General features: G+C 39.1%; 1 protein-coding gene and 1 long non-coding RNA gene across 2 annotated transcripts in view; one reads left to right on the top strand and one right to left on the bottom strand.

The window, feature by feature from the left end:
* The window catches only part of LOC309353444, a 162,835-nt gene that overhangs the window by 111,414 nt on the left and 29,825 nt on the right, over window positions 1–21,596 (top strand). The window lies entirely within an intron of this gene.
* STAM (signal transducing adaptor molecule) lies at window positions 71–21,391 on the bottom strand. The gene is made up of 14 exons (XM_081882468.1): window positions 21,175–21,391; window positions 15,018–15,102; window positions 12,020–12,095; window positions 11,833–11,928; window positions 10,640–10,786; window positions 8,975–9,065; window positions 8,498–8,690; window positions 7,814–7,908; window positions 6,030–6,118; window positions 3,653–3,740; window positions 3,364–3,418; window positions 2,306–2,459; window positions 1,589–1,764; window positions 71–1,276 (listed from the first exon to the last, which is right to left on the bottom strand). The coding sequence occupies exons 1-14, from the start codon at window positions 21,212–21,214 to the stop codon at window positions 1,033–1,035; spliced, it is 1,629 nt and encodes a 542-aa protein (XP_081738594.1). The 5' UTR covers window positions 21,215–21,391; the 3' UTR covers window positions 71–1,032.

Below are 21,596 nucleotides of genomic sequence, written 5' to 3'. Positions count from 1 at the left end.
CACAGAGATATGAAGGATAAAAAGGCTACCAATATTTTAACACCATACACATAACGAAGCAATCTGACAATTATGGCAGTCCTTAACAAGACTTTAATAAATGTAGTGTTTCTTCTTGTTCCAGTTTAAAAATGCCACTCACTCACATCCAAAGTGCCCCCTCTCTGTCTTTGGTGTGATCTCCACCAACGTACACAGAATATAACTATTCAGCATTCGGGTGACACAAAACTAGCATGAAAATGTAAGTTACATAATTTAAACAATAAAAGATAAAATGGTTCAGATGTGTTTCATGGTCCCATATGTTTAGCAGCTTGCAAGTTATTATTTTGAAACCATTATTCATAAAAGCAGAATCTTTTCTGAATGCAGAGTGACTGAAGTTCTAGACCCCTTACTTTGGTAGACAGTGTCATCTAGTAGCACCCAAAGGCTACAGGAAGGAAGGACACACTCACATTCAATGTACAATTAATGAAAAAACTAGGCAATTCAGTTTCAAGAGCATATCCATAGCCAGTAAGTATTTGTGATATGCAGGTTAGAGCCTTCTCCTACACTCTGAACAAACATCCTTATAAAATCCATGAACATGTTCCATCTGTTCATGATTAATAAAACAGTAAATTATTTTAACACTGTGTTATATATTCACATGATCACCATAGTAATTCAAAACGGCCACTAACACAAACACACTATATGTACATAAACATATATGCCACAACAGTTTGCCAAGTTGACTCGTCACAAACTAGCCAGTTTCAGCAGACATAAATAACCTTGTACCAATTTTAGGCATTTTTAAAGGAATTAAATGTCCTCTAAGTATTTTAATTCCTTTGCAAATTAAAAAAATAATAATCCTAAAAAGTCAGTGCAAATAGAATCATTATACTTGTTCACCAAGAAAGATTCCTATTAAGCCGAGGATAACCCACGTTTAAGATATTAAAGGAATAAACTCATAACATTGTAAACTGCCGTCAGCAGAGGTTAGAGTAGATTAGGAATCAGAAGTCCTCTATCCTATAGTAGTGCCTTCTGGGAATAAGTGTTTTGTTGTGATGATGGAGGTTGTTGCTGTGGTGGTGGTGGTTGGCTGCCTGGTGGCTGCGGCAGGGATGAGGCGACTAAGTTATAGTTTGGCACCTGAGATATAGTTCCAGAATTCTGGTAAGCAGCAACATCAGCAGTAGCAGCATTTGGTGGTGGGCTGTAGACTGAAGCTTGGCTAGAATATGTGCTTCCTGGAACAGAACCAACCATTGTGCTAGAGGTAAGGGTGAGAGGGGGAAAAAAGAGTAAGTAGACTGAAAAGAGGTACAAAACAAAACAAAATGGAAATTGGATCCTTCATCTTAAAAAACAAACTGGTCTCCCCACCCCACTGCATGCCTTGAGCCTGTTTTGCAAACCTAAGGAAAGCAGAGGTTTCTGTAACCTGATACAGAATGTCCACTCCAAACATACTGCAGGTGTCACAAAGATAGCTTTAGTGATCAAGTTGTCAATTATTATTTCCCTTAAGCATTTCTAGCTAACATTACATGCAAGTTTTGGATATTTGAAGTTTCACAATTACTTTGTGTAAGATGTCTGAACTGGCTGACTAGGTAATCCAGAGCTTGCTGCTGGAGTAATTGTGCCTTGATTCAGAGGTGGTAGCTGCTCTGATGGAAGACTGTAGGCTTGAACATGACCCATTTGTGCATTTCCTGCCACCAAATATGCATTGCTTTGAGGTTGTCCTGGATAAACCTAAACACACACATTGGGAAGAGATAAACAGGAATAAGCTAATGTCAACTGACGCTTATTATTTTGTTCCACTTAAAGCCATAAAAACAGGATTTGAAACCATCTTAATAGTCACCGCTTTAAAGGCTAGTTTATGTAAACAGTGCTAACTAATGACTTTGTCCCGCCCCCAATTGTGAGCACCCCCACACCACTGGGCTTAACCCCACCCCTGCAAATGCCAGAAGCCTGGATCAGTTCCTCCCAGAATGCATGGAAGTTGCAGTTTCTTGTGTCTCTTGATCATATACAATGAATTGGGAGGCATAGTAAATGATGTTTTGTGAAATCTGTTAAATAATATAACCTCATTATATTTGGGTGCAGGAGCCCTCACAAGTTATAGGCCTCACAAGTTACTAATTTATAAATGTTAATGTTGAAGGGTTCAACTATACGTAACTGGCTTTATCACTTGAATTATGCATTATCCACCAGTTTCTTGGATCAATGCCACAACACAATTATCTACCTCAGATCTTTACAGCCTCCAAATACATACCTGAGAGCCAGAAACACCGGACTGAGCCATATAATATTGTTGGTTTTGTAGTTTTGAGTACATTGAATACATTGGATCCTCATTCATCAACTTGGTATATAATGAGAGTGCCTCCATCACTTTCACATTGAGCTCTGACAGCTCAGAATGTTTCCTGAATGAAACATTTCAATATCAATGAACATTATTTTACACAAAACAGATACTAGCTTTATAGTTTATCATAGGGTGGCTGGACCTCCAGATCCTTTTGGAATACAACTCCCATCAGCCCCAGACAGTCTAGCTAATGATCAGGGATGATGGGAACTGTAGCCCAACATTGGGATGGCCACAGGCTCCCCAATCTTGACTTATCCACTGAAAGAGGCATCATTTTACTGCAAATGGAGGAAGGGTAAAGTTGCAGTCAGAGTCTTTAAAAGAGAAAGAGCGCTCTCATGCTTTTTGACAGCAGCAACTAAGGGAACTTTCATCCTCTTCCTCCAACCTCCTAAAGAACCGAAGTGCTACACAGAGACAGCGGATGTTTCAATTTATGCAAGGGAACCAGGTATGGAGACTTCATGAAAGGAGGTAAGACAGAGAATTGAATGCCTGCCCTAAAGTAGACACAGACACTCAAAGATAACTAACAGATAGCTGCCAGGGAAGCCATCCATACCTCCTACTATGAGAAAATGACAACAATTTTTTTTGGGGGGACGGGGGGTTGGAGACAGGGAATTGTGATCCTTACCATGAAGGATATAAAGAAAGTTGTCTATGTACAAATACTAGTCAAATGTCTGGTCCATAACTTTAAAAAGCTGCATTAGCTGTCATTACTGAAAATGCACAAGACCTTCTGTTTTGAAATAGCTACCCTCTCTATAAAGATAAACCCATCTCATTTTAAAGTTATTTATTTAATTTAAAGGGTTTTTTTATCCCATTGTTAATCCAAAAAGGATTCAAGAGTAGCTTACGAAGTTCAGAAGTAAGACACATAAGTGGTTAAAACAAAACAATTACTGCTTTGCAATATCAGGTGTTTCTCTCTTGATATCTGTTCTTACCTGTCAATATCTTCTAGCTTTTCATCAATGAGAGGTCCCATTTGATGGCACATTGCTAGAAACACAATGTAAATAGAAAAACTATAAATCTCAAAAAAAAATTAATAATGAACATCAAGCTAGCTAAGAAAAAGTCATACTAAAAGAGAAGACTTTCCACAAAACAAACAAGATGACTTGAGATAATCAAGTAAATATTTTAGAGAAATGATGAAGTTAGCATCCTGTAGTCCTTAGGTGGGAACTTGTTTGTGACTATGAGGACAGAACAGGGGGAAAGAAAGCTTACTTTCAAGGTGGATCAGCTCTGGGAGGTCTGGCTGATCATCACCTGGATCTGCACTTTGCAGCATCTGCAACAGTTGGTCCATTTTATCCTAGAATAGGACACACACATTATTTATTTGGGTTCAGATCTATGAGCAGTCCATAATTTATGTTTCAAAGAATTACTTTAGGCACTCCCAGCAACTTGAGCACACGCAATGACTTCAGCACAACCAACAGCATTAAAAAAAAAAAAATCCAACAGCAGACCTCTGTGACATATCAGAAAGTGCTTTCAAAAGATCAGAAACTTTTAATTCTAAAAGTTGTCTGGCATGTAGCATGTGGGTGGCTGCTGAATCGGAAATATTAAGTCCAGGGTCCACTTCAGCATGAGAAACTATTTGCATTTTTCTACGGGCACAGTTGAAGTGTTACAATAGTTCTAATAAAAACATTACATGCACCGTTTATTAGCTGTTAACGTTCTGTCGTTCTATGAGAGAAACAGTGCCAGCACTGACAATACATTCTACAAGCAGGTTTGACAATAGGCATGTTTTCCTCTCAAGGTCTTAACAATAAGGATGTCCCTTCTATGAACAGCCTTGCCTTAATGCACACCTGTTGGAAGTTTTAAACTAAATTTTTTATAATGCATATACTGTACTGTAGTCACCCAAACAAATAATCTAAAATTATACGGACCTCAAAGACTTTAATTCACTAAACTGCATAGCATTATAGTTCTGAAGGGGGAAAAACACTTTATTTTAAAAATGCTGCAAGAAGAATTCCCTCTTCAAAGATGCTGCCTCTCATCCACAGTTTTTGTAAGTTCGTACAATAATAAATAAATGAGTCAATTAATTGGAGACTTTTCTAAATATTTTAAATTGATTAGTTAACTGGAATACAATAGAAATAACATTCTCTGGAAACTGCACATCTACTAACATGGTTATTAGCAACATGGTTATTAGCAACTTTTTATATGCAGGTCTTTTGATATACAAGTAAATAATAATACACCCATATGCACAACACACTGTGCAAGAAGTTCGCAGCGTCTATATCCTTCAAACACATAAGCTGTTTTCAACTGTCACTCTATAAGAATTTCTGAAATGGAATGCCAGTAGTTAATGTTACTCATACAGTACGAGCATCACTGCCACCTAGTGGTGCAACTGCAAATATTTATGAATGTGACAAGGATTTTTCCCCCCTGGCAGAAATATCCCAGGATATGATCTGAAGACACATGAAGCCACTACCTTGCTGAAACTAAGCAGATCTGGGTCTGGCCAATGCCTAGATGGGTGACCAAATGTGGGAACCAACTTGGCTTCCATGACAAAAGAGAGGCAGGATACAAAAATAAGAAAATAAAAATAGAAAATACACAAAACAGAACACAGCCATTCAAGCTCATAATCCAGAAGGCAAACACTTCACAAAAGACAAGAATTTGATATGAATACACTATGAGAGTAAGCTGGGCCTCATTTAATAAAACAAATACAAAAACACTGTTTTTAAAAAAAAGGTAAAGGTAAAGGACCCCTGGATGATCAAGTGCAGTCAAAGGCAACTATGGGGTTGTGGCGCTCATCTTGCTTTCAGGCCGAAGGAACCGGCATTTGTCCATAGACAGCTTTCTGTGTCCTGTGGCCAGCATGACTAAACCGCTTCTGGCACATTGGAACACCGTGATAAAAACCAGTATCAGGTATTCAGTATGTAATATTTGGTGGTCTCTGCTAAGAAATGTTTCAACAGAGTTAAAGATACAGGTGTTTTCCTTTCTTTTTTAAAAAATATTTATGCAGAAAAGCAACACACTGGACTTTTAAGATTTATAACCTTCCCTTTTTTGTACTTCACCTGTGCAACACTACAAAGGTTTACCTGAAGTAAGTCTTGCCATTCAATGGGAATTGTTCAGAAATAAGTGTGTTTAGTATTTCTAATAAAGGGTGTGTCTGTGTCCAACTAAGTTCTACTCAGAATGCACCCATGGAAATGTTAGCCATGACATCCATTTCAATGGGTCCACTGCAAGTATGACTAATGCTGAACACAATTCAGGAGAACTGGTTACTGAATACAGGAGAAGTCAGAACAAGACAGTTTAAGGAAGTCCAGACAGTAGTGTGGACTACTTCTTTAAATTAAGACAGAAAGTGAAGCACAAAGATGGGTAGACACAAGAAAGCCATTATATTCTGCTTCAAAATAAAAATATTTGAAGTTATTATAATAATCTAATCACATTTTAAAAATGAAGGAAAGCATTAGTATTTGTGTAAGTTGAAAAAAGTGCTTCCAAGTCTCAAACTGAAAAGTTTTATAAATATTATCATATACCCCTTGTTGGTCTACATTTTTGTACTTACTTCATCAATATAAACTGGTTCAGGCTCCGGTTCAATTGTTTCAACTTGAACTTCATCACTAAATTGCACGGTTTTCTTCTCGGTTTTCACTGTGGAAATATAAGTTGACAGAATACTGAACAGAAACACAAAGTTTTAGACTGAGGAAAAAAATGTAATCGAGGCATTTTGTTTATAAGGTAAAGGGTAAAGGGACCTCTGACCATTAGGTCCAGTCGTGGCCGACTCTGGGGTTGCGGTGCTCATCTCGCATTATTGGCCAAGGTAGCTGGCGTACATGTGGCCAGCATGACTAAGCCGCTTCTGGCAAACCAGAGCAGTGCACGGAAACGCTGTTTACCTTCCTGCCAGACCGGTACCTATTTATCTACTTGCACTTTGACGTGCTTTCGAACTGCTAGGTGGGCAGGAGCAGGGACCGAGCAATGGGAGCTCTCCCCGTCTCGGGCAGATTCAAACTGGCAACCTTCTGATCGGCAAGTCCTAGGCTCTGTGGTTTAACCCACAGCGCCACCTGCATCCCTATTTTGTTTATAGTTTATAAACTATTTTGTTTATAATTCATGACATATTCGTAGCACTTCACATGCATTCTTATAATTGTCATAACAGTCTTGTAAGTTTAAATCGCTATCGCTATCTCCTACATTGCAGATGGGGAGATAGGCTCAGAGGGAGTGTGCTGGGTTAAGCCAACTAGAGCATGGCAGATTTAAGATTCAGGCCAGTGAGTTGTAACTCAAGTCTCTTCACCGTTATGCTAATATTGAAGTTTTCAATAACTGGAATCTTCCAAATGGAAAAAGGAAGAATGAGGCGATCATTTTAAAAAACTTATTTCATGTATAGATGTACAATACTGAAATTACATGCAGTACTGCCTCAACACACATTTAGAATTAAACAAAGGAAAGTAGAAGTACCCACCTAACACACACACCAGTAAAGCCAATGGGGGAAAATAAGATTGAAGATAAAATGGGTCATCGTCACATAAGCTTAGACATTCATGTTTTATTCATATTATACTCAGACTAGGAAGGACTCATGTTTTGGATATCTAGGCATTCTAAACCAAGGGTTGTAGACAACTAAGTCCTACTCACAGCAGACCCAATGAAATTACTGGCCTTAAGTTTGTTGCGAATAATAATTTCCGTGGGTCTACCCAGAGTAAAACTTACACTGAATACAACCCTAACTTGCCTTTGGACTGGCTCTTGGGGATAGAATGCTAATGTAATAAGATTAAGTGAACGGTGGAAGGAGGAGCCTTTTACAAAACCTGTCTGACTTTGCAAGATGGCAAATACGATCAGAGATTCCCACACTAAATTAATTACAGAATACTTTTCTTTGATACTTCATTTCCCCCTGCATCAAGGGATCAGTGAAGGGAATAGGCCATATCTAGCATAACCCAGGGTATTCTCTTTGAGACAAACGGCATCCTCTTTGCCTATCTGCATTTGTAACAATATTAGAAAATACGCAGAGGCGGGAATCGAGCTTTCTATTACATGAGTTAGCTTCAGAACTCTCACATAACTAGTCCTTCTGAGAGAGCTAAATTATGAAATTATAAATTATTCTAAGAGGACAAAATTATGAAAAGTTCCTATCAAATAATAAAGCTAACAATTCAAGAAATAACTATTAAGACTGTTTATAAAATGATATAATCTATGTAGAGGGGGGTGTAAAACAGGGACTTGCATTTGATGTATTAAGCTTTAATGTGCTAAAACCACTGCACTTTTCTATGTGAACATTACATTACTCACTCATTTCTGGTTCAGCAGTAAGATCAGCAGTTACAAAATTAGAAGGAAATAATCCTGTCCCTTGATGCGTTTCACCTTTCCACCAGTTTGGATCACTATAGGTTAGAAATAAAAGAATTAGACATGAAAGATCGGAAAACATGAGCCTCATAATCTCAGGGTTGCGGGTTCGAGTCCCACATTGGCCAAAAGGATTCCTGCATTGCTGGAGGTTGAACTAGATGATCTTCATGGTCTCTTCCAACTCTACAAGTCTATGAGTCTATGCATGTGAGAGGAAGAGTTCAATGGTCAAAAACATTAGGCCAATTCCATCTCTATCCACCCTGAAGGGCAAATTTCAAGAGGCCCTTTCATTATTCTAGCAACCATTTGGGCCTTTGATTTTTCTTCTGGTTCATTACAGTATGGAAAGAAAGACAAGACAGGATCCACTTTTATAGGAATGACAACATACTCTCGATCCAATCCAATGAAGTTAAGATCTAAAACTCCTGGGTCCCTTTGGAAGTAAGCATGCAAAAAGGGCTTCAAGATTTGTATCACAATCCTGTACGGTTGACAAAATAGAAGTGCTAGTAAATGGAGCTTGCAAGTGTGTCAACTGTGAATTGCAGCTTCACGAGTCTGCCTGCCCCAAATGTCTACTGTGCAAATGTGATTTGTGGACTCCAGCAGATTTACCTGTCATCAAGTACAGTGATAAGTTCTCCAGCTTTAAATGTTAGTTCATTATCTTCGGCAGCTTCAAAGTCATAAATAGCCCGAACCTTTCGGCCCTCATGCTTGTGATTAGTTAAGAGGCTTGAGGTGCTTGGATAAAGAGTGGAAAGAGGCGTTTGTTGTTGTCTTTGTTCCTTAAGTGACAATTCAATAGCTGGAAAAAAGTAATAAATCCAACTTAAGTGTAAGCAAAACAAAATAAGGATTTCTCTCTGAATTTATTCACATGAGGGAAGCCTATGGAACAGCATTGAGGGGATGCTGAAAGCTGCAAAGGGCAGGGGGAATCTGCCATACTACCTCCCTCTTCCGTCTCTATCAGAATGATACTGTTCTATTCACAGTATGTGGATCCAGCCCATGGGGAGAGGGGTTGAAATCTGGAGCCCCAATCATGAGCTGTGATCATCTGAAGATTCTGATCAAGCAATAACTAACCTTTAGCTAGATCCTCTTCCTCCTTCTTGTTGGCTACTATCCCAGGATCTTTGGCTACTAGAGCTGGGCTTGCTTTCGCTTGTTCTGCAGCCTTACAGGAGCAAAGAGGGTAGATGTTATTTGAAAATTCAATGCAATATATTAAATCCAGCATTTGTGGCCATATCAGAAATATATTAGTAAAAAAAATCAGCTTCTTTTGAGGAAGGGGCGGGGGGAGCTGACCTTTTAAGAGTTCACCTCGCAGTAATGGTTAGTGGTTGCATCAGCGCACGCAAATGAAAAACCTTTCTCAAAATGAGCCATGTAACTCATGTTACATCTGAATTGGCAAGTAGAAATCATGGGTAAATTACTGTTACAGTATTTTCTTGACAGGTCATAGAACATTTTGTGAATGGTCTGTTAAATTAGCAAGTTGGTATTAGGACAGGGAATGGGGAACCTCTGGCTTGTGGGTTCCCCATCTGGTTCAACAGCCTTTTCTGTGGCCCTTTTACTTCTCTCCTTGGACACATTGCTCCCAGATGCTGTAATCTCTGATCAGTGAAGAAGTGGAGGGGGCAATCATGGAGAAGCTTACTACACAAGTTTTAGACATCTGAAGGCAGCCCTGCGTCAGGAAGTTTTCAATGTTTGATATTTTATTATGTTTTTATATTCTGCTGGAAGCCACCCAGAGTGGACAGGGTATTATTATTATTATTATTATTATTATTATTATTATTATTATTACTATTCCACATTCCTCTTCTCCCAGGTCTGTGGCTAATTAAACAATCTATGGCCTTTTAAACTTGGGGGGGGTCCTGTTTTGTCTGTTATCTATTTCTTTGTTTTTATATTGTGAATTATATTTTATATTCAGCCCTTGGCTGAATTCAATTATTTGGCAGGCAAGCAAGCAAACAAACTGATTTACTTACTTATTTTAAGCTGTAGTCCCCCAGATACTGCCAGACTACAACTCCCCTACCATTGGATTTACTGAATGGGGTTGATGGGAATTGCAGGCCAACGACATTGGAAGGCTACAAATTGCCTACCACTGCTTTACAAACACATCCCCTTGCCATGAAAATAAGCAAGAAAACATGGACCAGTAGCGTGCATCATTATTGCCTTCCAAGATGTAGGCTTGAGCCATTTTCAGATAAACAATTACAAAGGATATGAACTTGGAAGCCACGTGGATGTTCTTCATAATGACGGGTAGGGATGACATTTCCACTGCTCAAAAATTGAGACTATATGCACTTTCAGAATCATGTTGCCCACCCATATATTAAATTAATGAGCTCAAACTTATTTCAGTGAAAGCCTTTGACATATCAAAGCTCTCATCTTCACTCATGTAAATTAAGGCTGTAATCTAGCAACACCATTTTGGCACACAAAAAGTGTTTGGACCTTCTTCTCTAACTTTTGCATGGCCACCAAGTTGATCTGGCATTGTAAGGGTCTGCATCAGAAGACGAAAGTTTTAAAATGAAAAAGAGATGCTTCATTGAGAGCAATGACTTGGCGTGCATTTTTATGAACAGTGACATGGGAAAGAATCAACAACAGCTATATTCAGGAAGCAAAACAGCAGACTGATAATTCGTAGACCTTCTTAGTATTACATCTCACATTAACTACAGTTTTTGCAAATTAGCACTTTACCTGTGAACCAATAACTGGAAACATAACACCCTGTTCCTTAAGGTTCTTTATCATTGCAGATATCAGACTAAGCTGGGGATCATTCTTGAATTCGTCTGTCCATTCCACCATGAGTGCTTTCAATTTTTCACAGACTTTTGGATGACCCTGTAAAGAGGATAATGCTAATATAGTTTACAAATGTATTTATTTGTAAGCAGTCATTTATTTATAAGCAGCCATTCTGGACTATGTCCACTGAATGAGGTAAATAAAATACAAGTATAAAAATAATGTAATAAAATCTGAACATAAAAAATTGAAAAAACCCTCAAAAAAATCGATTAGCAAAAAACCATTTCCAGAGCCTTAGCAACAAAACTAGTCCATGTTAACTGCACTTGGGTCCCACTTAAATCAGTTTGATGTAACTTATAATGACTAACTTTTCACACTGATTTCAGTGCTGTTTACTATAACCCTCAAAAAGAAGCACAAATTGTTTTGCTATGTTTGTTCATATCAACCCCAAACCAGTTTAACATTTATCCCCCACCTCAAATCATTAAGCACTCCTTTAAAATATAAATAGAGCCACCATGTGAAATCAATACTGGGATATGTATTTAAGTTAGCAGCTTTCGGGATGTTCAAAAGGCTTCCCATTTATTTTCAGAACAAACTAGCTCTAAAATGGCTCAGATTTCCCAAGCCATAGGTGTGGCCTGCTTCCCTAAAATCTGAGAGTCCTCTTAGTCTTAATCCTCAGCCGTCTAAGCACTGTATTCAGATGAAAAGAGGAAAGAGAGATGTCCTGACAAGTATGAGATTCTGTCTCTGGGAGATCACCCAAACCCACCTAACACTAGTTTGGGCCAGCAATTGACAACAAGAAGTTAAATCAGAAGAAAGAAGGATCTTCTGATTATCTTGAGGCAGAGGAAGGGTTATAGATTAACAACTTTATCTCAGAATCCACTCTAAAGTTACAAGCAAGAGCCCTGTGGTAACTTAAAGGCTTAACAAATTTATGGCACAAGCTTCTGTGGACTGAAGGGCCACAAAATGCTTCTTGTTTTTGTAACAACAGACTAACAAGACTATCCCTCATTTCATCCACATGTATATGACTCCATTGCCCAAATGTATTTCACCCCACTTCAGGAATCATTTAACTTGACATAACCAAATTGAAAAGACTCAAAATAGAATACCTTATTTAGCACGTTGCTTACTTCACTAGCAAAATCTCTTGAACATACTTCTAAATGAAATATTTTACCGCAGTTTGAGACACATGCTCCTAAAAGCTAGAGAGAGAGAGAGAGAGATTAGAACTAAAGTATTTTATAGTAGAACATGAAAATTAAGCAAAGTTTTTTTTCTCCAAAGGCCACGTACGGTCAGCGCTTGCATAGCAACATGGGGATCCTTGTGGTTCACTCTCTTCATAATAGACCGAAGACAGTCCTTAGGCCTGATAAATAAGATAAGCAGTTTTTTAAATATACTGGCATAAACAACAATATGCATTGCAACGAAAGGGATGGACACACACAACAAGAGAGTAAGAGCAAGCTTCTGATTCAGCTACTTGGGAGGTAGCAAACACTCTCTTACAAGCTAGCAGCTAAGGAAAATGTGTTTGAAAATGACTGAGACACTCCATAACACAATTTGCCTGTTTTTCAGTGGCAAGAGTCCCTGTGGCACACCCTCAATGCAATGATCCCCTTTCTCAAGGGGAAAAAAACAACTGTGCAAAGAAAATACAGTACTCATTTCTCTCAATGAGATTTTTCCGCTTCCTGACACAAGATTAACCCAGTGAAAATGGCAACGGCAAGTAGCTAGTCTTGGTTGCTGGAGACCACAAATAATGACTGGTTCAATGCACTAAGCCAAAATTGGTGTACTTCTATCCTATGTATATCCACCTATGACATCTCAGTCCAGGGAATTTTTGTAGCGTGACTTTCCATAACAAATCCTTCAATTTTCTCTAGGCAAGATAAACAGTTCAATTCTGTATCAAAGTTAGCTCCCTGTAGAACTTGGGACGATTTGCTAGAATCTGGAGTTTCTCAGCACACATAGTGCACCACCTAACTGAAAAATAGCAAGAGATCAGTCGTTTACCGGCCCAACATCAACAGCAAAGGGCTTGAATGACAAACAACTCAAACCGAAGGATGGATAAACTTAAGATTCAGAGGTTAGGTACAAATGCCAATGTTCTAGCCATCCCAGACAGCGGCCTATTTACAGAGGTTTCAGCATCTGATACAGTATGAGAAGACACAGGTCACTGGAGAAGACCAGAAGCTAACAGACTGCATTACTGTCAGTCAGAGTGTAACTAACTGCTACCAAGAGATATTTTGTATATGAAGGAAACAGATACTGTATTTCTTGAAGTATAGAGTTGCAATTATACATGCCATGTTTTAGTGAGAAACAGGAGAGTAAATGTGGCCCATCTTCGCTACATAATAGAATCTGCTTTTTCAAAAGACTCCAGTGAGGAAATTTAGCTGTTTCACACAATATTGACTAATGTGAAAAATAGCAGCTAACATTTAGATTTCTATCTTTAAGAGATTACTTTTTTAAAAAATGTTTGCAGCTTTTTTGGGGGTGAATTCATGATTTCATTTTAACATAAAGCACTGATATCCAGCCACATAAAGGAAGCTGTAGTTTAAGTTACACTGCAGCTTTGAGTAATCTATATTTGGTGGTGTCTGTTTTACAAACTACTGCTTCATACTTAACACTACTAATTATAGAAAATGCTGTGACATAGCATGGTCACTTCACTCTGTACAAAACTGTGAACTTGTCTTATTCCAAGAAGCAGCTGCTGTCAAGTTTTCTATCAAAATAATTAGGAGGAAAATGAATAAATTGCATTTATGAACTCATATGCAAATAAATAGGGAAAACTTCAACAAAACTTAAAATACTTATCAATATAACCACAATCAATCAATCAGTTTATTAGGGCCATAGACCAGCAGTTTATAATCACAATCTGTTAAGGTAGCACTAAAAACTAGCATTTATGGTGATACTTTAATTAAAATATATGCTCTATTCCATAAGCAGCACATATTTCATTTTCTTGCAGTCAGCAAACCTGTTGAGTCTTCAGTTATAAAAATAATACGACATTCAAGGCCTTATATTTAAAGAGTTTATTATCAACTGGAGTCTCATATGGCTGTATTTATATGTTTGAAGCTGCCTTGCGTTTGACCCTAAAAGGCAATCTAATAATATATTAAATGAAATAAACTCTCATGCTGTAAGGCAAAGTTGATTCATGGAGTGACAAGATTTGAAGGGATCTGTTTGCCATCTGTCCAATCTGTAAGCTAAAGGATAATTCTCATATCAACATCCGTCCTTCTTCCCCAACTCCCAGATTGATTCAAATTGCTCAGGTTTAAGTGCACTAAGTAGAACTAAGTCCACAGAACACTTGCAGATAAGAAAAAGTTGATAATTATTGGCTGAAGGGAAATTAGACAGATCATAAGTAATATTCTCACTAAAACTCCATATAGGGAGACAGTTGCACAGCATTTTAAGGGATTAGGCAAATCAATCTTCATTTTTAGCATTTGTTTCTTTGAATAATGGAGACACTAGACTTAGAATTAATTAATTTAGGGCAATTTAATCATGTCAGTAATGATGGGTTTGAGTTACATCCCAAACATTTTGTTTAAAAACTCCTACAATACAGAACTGCAAAAAAGTTTCAGAACCAAGTTGTAAAGCGCACTACACTCTTACACATGCCGATACTATGACACATTAGTATAGGGGAGAGGAAAATGATTGATAAATTACATCATTCAACCAAATGGTTCTGCTAAGATGAGGTGTGTGCTCTAAGCTTTCTTTCTAAAGTGCTTTTAAATGGTATGAGAAATTATTTTTTTAAAAAACACTTTATTCAACAGGTGACAGTATTTAGATAACTCAGAGGAAAAATTAGATGGTAGACTGCTTGATCATTTCAGAAAGAAGATTCAAGAAGAGGGAACTTAATTTCTCCCAAAAAAAGGTGATGAAACAAGATTTCAATATCAAACTGATTTCAGCAGTGCATTACCCAAATACAGCAAAACACAACATAAAGTCTCTAACGATTTTTTTTAGAAAATACTATGCATTAGTCACATAAGCAATTCTGCTGAAAGCACTCTCCAAATTTCCAGTGCCTTTCAAAAATTCTAGGGCTATGAATGCAGTGTACATAACTTGGCATTAACACATTTGGTTTTGTAGTATTCCCAGCAGGTGTCATGCAGTTTGATCTTATCTAGTTTTATTTATGCTTCTTCCAAATATAATAACGAAGTGTTTCAAACAAGAAATGTATACTTACCCAGTTCGTGACTGTCCAACTTTATCACAAATATCTAAGATGAGCCCCCAGTCTTCAGCAGTATTCATTTCACTAGTTGCTTTTTCTAAGTGACACAAAAATGCTTGGAGTGAACTTTACCAAGTAAGTGAAACTTCAGTATCAACTCTAAATAGAAATGCATCAAAACGGATATGGTCATCCTACTCTGAATTATGTTGACGCATTCCTAGATGCAGCCCTAATGTAGCATTGTATAAAATTCAGGATGAAACAAAGCAATATATGAACTCTGTAGAAAACATAGCACACTTGTAGTTCTGAGGGTGTGAACATGTTCAATAGCGGCATCTCATTACTCAAGACATTAGCACATTGGTTTGTCAAGTCAACACATTTCTGCTGCAGCCGCTCCAGTAGATCCTGCAAGCCAATAATAATCATCTACACTATCACGTACTTGCTTGAACTTTGCCTTGAAATGTAGCTCAAAAACACCATTCCTCTGACTTATAGTCAGACCCAAAGGTGAGGCTAGGAAGATTTGAAACAAGTTAGAACAGGCCAATTCAGATTGGGCTTTACCACCTCACCACCCACTGTGTAATACCTCTGCTGCTACCAGCCCTTCCTTCTTTCCAGATCTAACCTTTACAACAGAGTTGAAGAACCTGTGGCCCTCCAGATGTTGGGACTCCCACCATTTCTGGCTCAGGCTTATGAGAATTAAGAAATCATCATCATCTTAATTAAGGGGTCTCCATCACTGCCTTACAAGCAGGGACAGCAATGGGGAGCAGCTCTCAGCATTGGAGGCCTCAGGCAAGGCTTGAAACTCTCTACTTCCAGGAGTCCTCCATACTGTCATTCTCTTTCCTAAGGATATGTTTGGAGAAAGGGGAAGGAGAATGACAAATCAATCATCTTTCATATCAGTCCTGCAATGGGGGAATGGACTTGGTTCCAGAGGCAGTAGCAATGACCAAAACCTTCAGTTCACGGTTTCATTCCTGTTTCTGAAATTCAGTAGTATCACTACTCCCAGATGTTGCAACATTTTATAACTGATTGGATAATCCCGTGCTATCGTTAGCTGGCCCAGTTTGCTAATTCAGCCTCTAAATACATAGAGTTCTAGGGGGGGAAAGAAAACAGTTTTCCTCCAAGTCACAACACTTGGCTGTACATAATGAACTTAAGCCCTTAAAGATTCCTCAGGTGTTCTGCAATACATATGCTATGGCATCCCACATAGCTACAAGTGGAAAGAAACTACCAAAAATAAACCATTTGCTGTATGTCCTGGGGTAGCGTTAAGTTGTAAAACCTAAGTTTGTTATATACCCAATATACAATCCTAAATATGCATTAAAAACAGGATTAAGGTGATAATAGCTAATGTAAAGGTTTGATTTGCATAATAAACTTTTCATGACTTTCTACAAAGAAATCAAAAATCTGGTATCAGTATAATGTTAGTGCTGCTTCTGCAATGAGCAAGACTATTTTTGTGAATTCATTGACAGATTTATTTTTTTGTAACGTCAGCTGGCTAGAATGCTTTCCAAACAATCTTGGACACAGTCTTATATGGCTCTGGTTCTTCAAGAAACCTCTGGTTGACAGCTATGCACACACATAATATTTTCCTTTCCAAACCAATTCCCTCCTACTAGCACACAGCCAGATGAAGCTACAGCTCTACTAAAAATTAAACTACACCATCCACCCCACCCAAAAAAAATCTGGGAAGAAGTCAGAAAGCTGTCTTATGACTTGTTAGAACTTCCAAGACTGATAATCTGAAGAATGTATTACAGTTTGTCGCCTGCCTTATTTCCAAGATATAGAGCAGACTGAACAGTATTATAGGCACAAGAGACATGTGGGGTCTTGGCAGGGGCTGGGTTGAATTAGACTGCTTTCTTATCATTACTGTTCCTTCCCTTGAAAGTCTGCTGAGGCAGCTGAGACCGTTCTGCACATCCTGCTCTGCCAGGAAACCAGCAATTCAGCACTATGGCAGTTGGGCACATGCTTTCATTCTCATGTATCTTTCACAAGCTTATCATTCTTTTGCTTAATCTTTCAATATAATATTTCACACACAACAAAGTTAAAAATATTTTAAATAAATTATTAGTATAGGAATTATTAAAATAAACCATTTTGTACTGTGTGCTAGGGTCTTTGATAACTTTAATATCCAATCCAGCTTTTGCATCTAAATATCATCATGGCTTGCCCAAAGACAGACATTATCGCCATTTAAGTTAAAGTAAATACTCACTAAACAAAAATGCTTACCTCCCTCAACCAGGACTAATGACAGAAAACAGCATTTCTGCCTTTGAAACTTTCCAGACTATAGTAAACCTGCAAGATGCTAATACTGCTATCAGCCCAGACTGGCTCACTGCTCTAGTAGGAGAGGAAGAACAAAGCACTGTCCTGTCTACCAACACTAATACATATCCAACAGTAATTAGGTCAAGCACCAGCTGTCCACAATAAACAAACCTGTAACAAAATAAATCCTTGCAATAAAAAGCCACCTTAAATATTCTAACTGAAAGTTAAAACCTATACATTTTTAAAAAATGTAAGATAGCATTCAAGGACCCAGGAATAAGGCACGTGAGCCTTGTGGGTTTAATAGCATTTGACTGCCATCACAGGCCTGAAGTGCTTGAACACCAAAAAAGGCCAGAAGCCCAATGGTGGTATAACTAAAAATATGTAACACTGCATTATTTCTATAATCCCTGGTATTAGTAATTTAAAAAATAATAAATGCTGTATACTATGGTAACACCAACACATTATTCAAAGCAGCACTAAATTAATTTGTGGCTTTATTTTATTTAATTAAAATAATTACATTTAAAAGGATCAAACTCTGCCCACAGGCTTGTGATGTAAACTAGAGCTGGCAAGACTTCAGGCCTGTTGGATCTACTTTGTTTGTTTTACTTCCACACAAGGATCTACCAGTGCCACATGCAAAATATATACAGTGATAATTAAATAACAGGGTGCATTTCCGAATACCTTTTGGGCTTTGAACTTTATTTTCACTACCAGAACTGAACTCCCAGTCCTTTCATATGAAACCCCAATCCCAGTCAACTTTCTTTATTAAAGCAGCCTAATATAGGTGGAAAAGACATTTTGTTGTTGCAATTAACAACCAAGTATGGAATCCTTGCCAATCTATTGCAAATCCTGATCTACTTTCTGCCCTCTTCTAACCTAAACAACTGTATTTTTTTCACTGATCAGATTTCCTGGTTTAGCCCAGTTCACAAACAGCAACTTTCTCTGGTAAGAAAGCAATGGCTACCGCACGGCCACCACCACGATGCTATTTCAGTTGAAGAAAGAAAAAGATAGTCATATTGAAGCTACATGACTTCTCTTCTAGCTTCTCCATGGAATTCATTCTCAGGAATACAATCTGCAGTGTTGCTTCCCAAACAAAATTAAATACTTACTATTAATGAAAGATGCAGCCTTTTACTATGAATATTTACTCAAAAGTAAGGTCCACCATGTTTACTAGAACACACAAATGTGTGTGTATTCAGCTGCAACCCAAGTTTTGACAGTGCTGTAGTTAGCTTTTTGAGTTCAGTGACTGTGCTCGCAAAGTAATGTTAAAAACTATGGTGGAAATGAAGTATCCTTTTCAAAGAATGTTGGCTTGTCACGTTGTTTGAACAAGGAATGCTGACAGGTTAATTACATAAGTCACCTTTGCAACTAATGGTTTGAAGCTGGCTTGTTTTAGAAACTTACTAGAGTTTATCATAAACTGTGTTTCCTAGCATGTGTAACAGAACAAGCAAAAATTATCTGAAAGGGAAACAAATCTCTGAAAAGTGATATGGGTGAAAGCTTGTAGGCCCAGTGCTTTGCTTGGACACTGCAGTTCATCCATACAGCACTACACAGTGTGGGACAGAGGGAGAGAAGGAATTCAATGAAGCACCGTGTAAGCTCTGATAAAAACAAACATTATGTTTTTACATGTCATCAGTTTCTTCTACCTTCAATTCAAACATACTAGAGTGCTGGACAACTTCCTTAGTGAGCTACACCAGATATACTAAACAAATCCAATGCATTTTATGGTAGTGCACAATCCTTCATTGCAATCCATGATGAATCAGACATTACATCCATCACACCTCATTTCTGAGGTTTGCAGCAGCATCTGGTTGACCACTTCTTGGGCCTATCTGGACATCCCTTTGACACATATTGTGAAACTAGAAGGTCTCAAGGCTTGTGCAAACATATTCACTCCCTCTCCCTGCTTCTCTGTACTGTGGGAGAAACAAACATTTGAACCTTAAAATTCCAGTTCTTTTAACACAGGAGTTCCCCTGATGCTGGCACATTAATCTTCCCCTGTGGGAGGAAAGTGCAGGACAGGCAGGAAAGTTACTATATGAACTTGTCTGTTCCCAATCTTTCCCCAGGGAAATCTTGATACAAAAATAACATCTGAATAAGACTGTGTGCTCAGCTATCCAGTGGCCCCTCTTTGGTGTGACAGAACAAGGAAGTTCTTATTTGCTGGACATTCAGTCTCTTCTGAAACAACCGTTTCCCCAGGATTTCTGCATGTGAAGACATAATACAAAAGCTGTATTTTGCATTCATACTTTGTTTCAGCTCCCCTCAGACTATCCCACATTAACAGGTGTGGCCTTGTGACAAATATCCACATGTTTTTATGAATCACTGATGACTCTACATAAATAATAAAGTCAGCCAGTCATGAGCTGAATGAATTCCAACTTACAACTGACAACAATCTTGCTAAAGCTCTGTTGTCATCAAACTACGACTGCAAAAGCTGCTACCTCTCTACATATTATATAGCTGCTTCCAACATATTAATGTCAATAGTGTTAAGTTCTGTGTAGGATTGACCCTATCTATCCCAAGCCTTTTGATCTTTAGTTCCTCTTTCTCTTACCAAAAAGCAAAGATGTTTTAGAGATAAGCCAAATATAAATGGGTAACAATTCAGAGTATGTGGCTCATTTTAAACAATTCCTACAATGAAGACACTGTAGGAAAGATTATGACTGTACCATACAGACCATAACATACAATGATCCTGTGTATGTGGGAAAGGGAGCTGGCCATATATATACAGTATACACACTGGTAGGTCACAGATGGCTATAACTTCCAGGTGCATAGCCAACCCTATCCATGACAAGTAATTTTAATCAGGTGGTAAGGATTTTATAACCCACAAGACCTTCTACAAAACAGTTTACAAGAGCAAATACCGCCTGGCAAACCACTAGAACTGGAAGCTGCACACAGTTAAAGCCCATTACTTCCCCTTTGGCGGACCTTGGGAACCATAGTTTGTTGAGAATGCTGAGAACTGCACATGTGAATGAAGAAAACTGCAGTTCCCAGGATTCTCCCCTCTCCCAGGAGGGGCGTCAGGGCTTTAAATGTATGATGTGTATGCAGCCTATCTAAAAAACACATCTGTCTTATTACAGGAATTCTGAAGCAGAATTCCTGTAATAACAGGAACAACAACAAAGAGTTACTTGATAGGCACTCAATGAGGAATTATTTTAGTGGGAGATAGAAAGAGCCGAGAGCTACCAAGTGTAACCAATTTATGTAAAGAAAGAACACATAACTTGTGAATGTACTTATCTTTGGGCAAGTCACACTCTGTCAACTTAAGCTACCTCCTAAGATATGCTGCAGCGATAAAAAGAGAACCAACCTACACATTTCCTGAGCTCTGGGGCGGATTTTAACATTAATTTTAAAAAAAAAACAACACCTGGAAAATAAAGAAGTGTGGCGTGGTGGGGTGGGGAAGAAACCCCCTGTCCTCTCTTAGCTCCTAACAGCTTTAAAAGATGGAAATAAAGGCGATGGAAAGACACATGACGCGCCCTTCAAGAGCTAAGCCCCACCCCGCCTGACATATGGGAAAGGGAACTTGACAAAGGCGAGGCGGGACCCTCGTGCAGGGAGAAGAAAGGCAGGTGGGAGGCGGGTCGAGGGGAGATGGGGAGGGGGTCGCACCCAGGACGGAGGACGGCGATGGGGCAGGAGGGCGAGGGGGAATCTGTGGGTCGGGCCCAGACTGAGGCGGCTGACTGCCCGGGCCTCCTCCCTGACTCACCCACATCCTGGTCGAAGGGGTTGCTGGTGAAGAGCGGCATCTTCCCAGGGCGGCGCGGGGGGAGACCGGCGGCGGCGGCGGCTGAGCGAGGCGAGCTTCCCTGCCGCCCCTCCTGGGCGGAAAACAACAAACAGCCACAGACGCCTCAGCGCAGCGACTGACGGAGCGAGGCCCCGCGGCGGCTTAGGCTCCGCCCCCCACTCCCCCTCCTCCTCCTCTTCCTCGCGCTCCCTCTGTCCGCTTGGTTCTCCTCAGTCGCCGACGCTTCCGGGCGCGCGGTGCATGACGGGGAGCGGCGGAGAAAAAGAGGTGTCCACCGCACTTGCCTGACGGCGAGGCGGGCACGGCGAGGCTTCCCGACGGGAAGCGCATGGGAAAAAGCGGTCGTTTTTCTCCCCCCCCCCCCGCCCCAAGTTTCCCAA

The sequence above is a fragment of the Podarcis melisellensis genome, assembly GCF_964234715.1.
Source record: "Podarcis melisellensis genome assembly, chromosome: 12".
Classification (NCBI taxonomy): domain Eukaryota; kingdom Metazoa; phylum Chordata; class Lepidosauria; order Squamata; family Lacertidae; genus Podarcis; species Podarcis melisellensis.
Note: the sequence above shows the minus strand (reverse complement) of the source record. Positions and strands in the feature narration are given on the sequence as shown.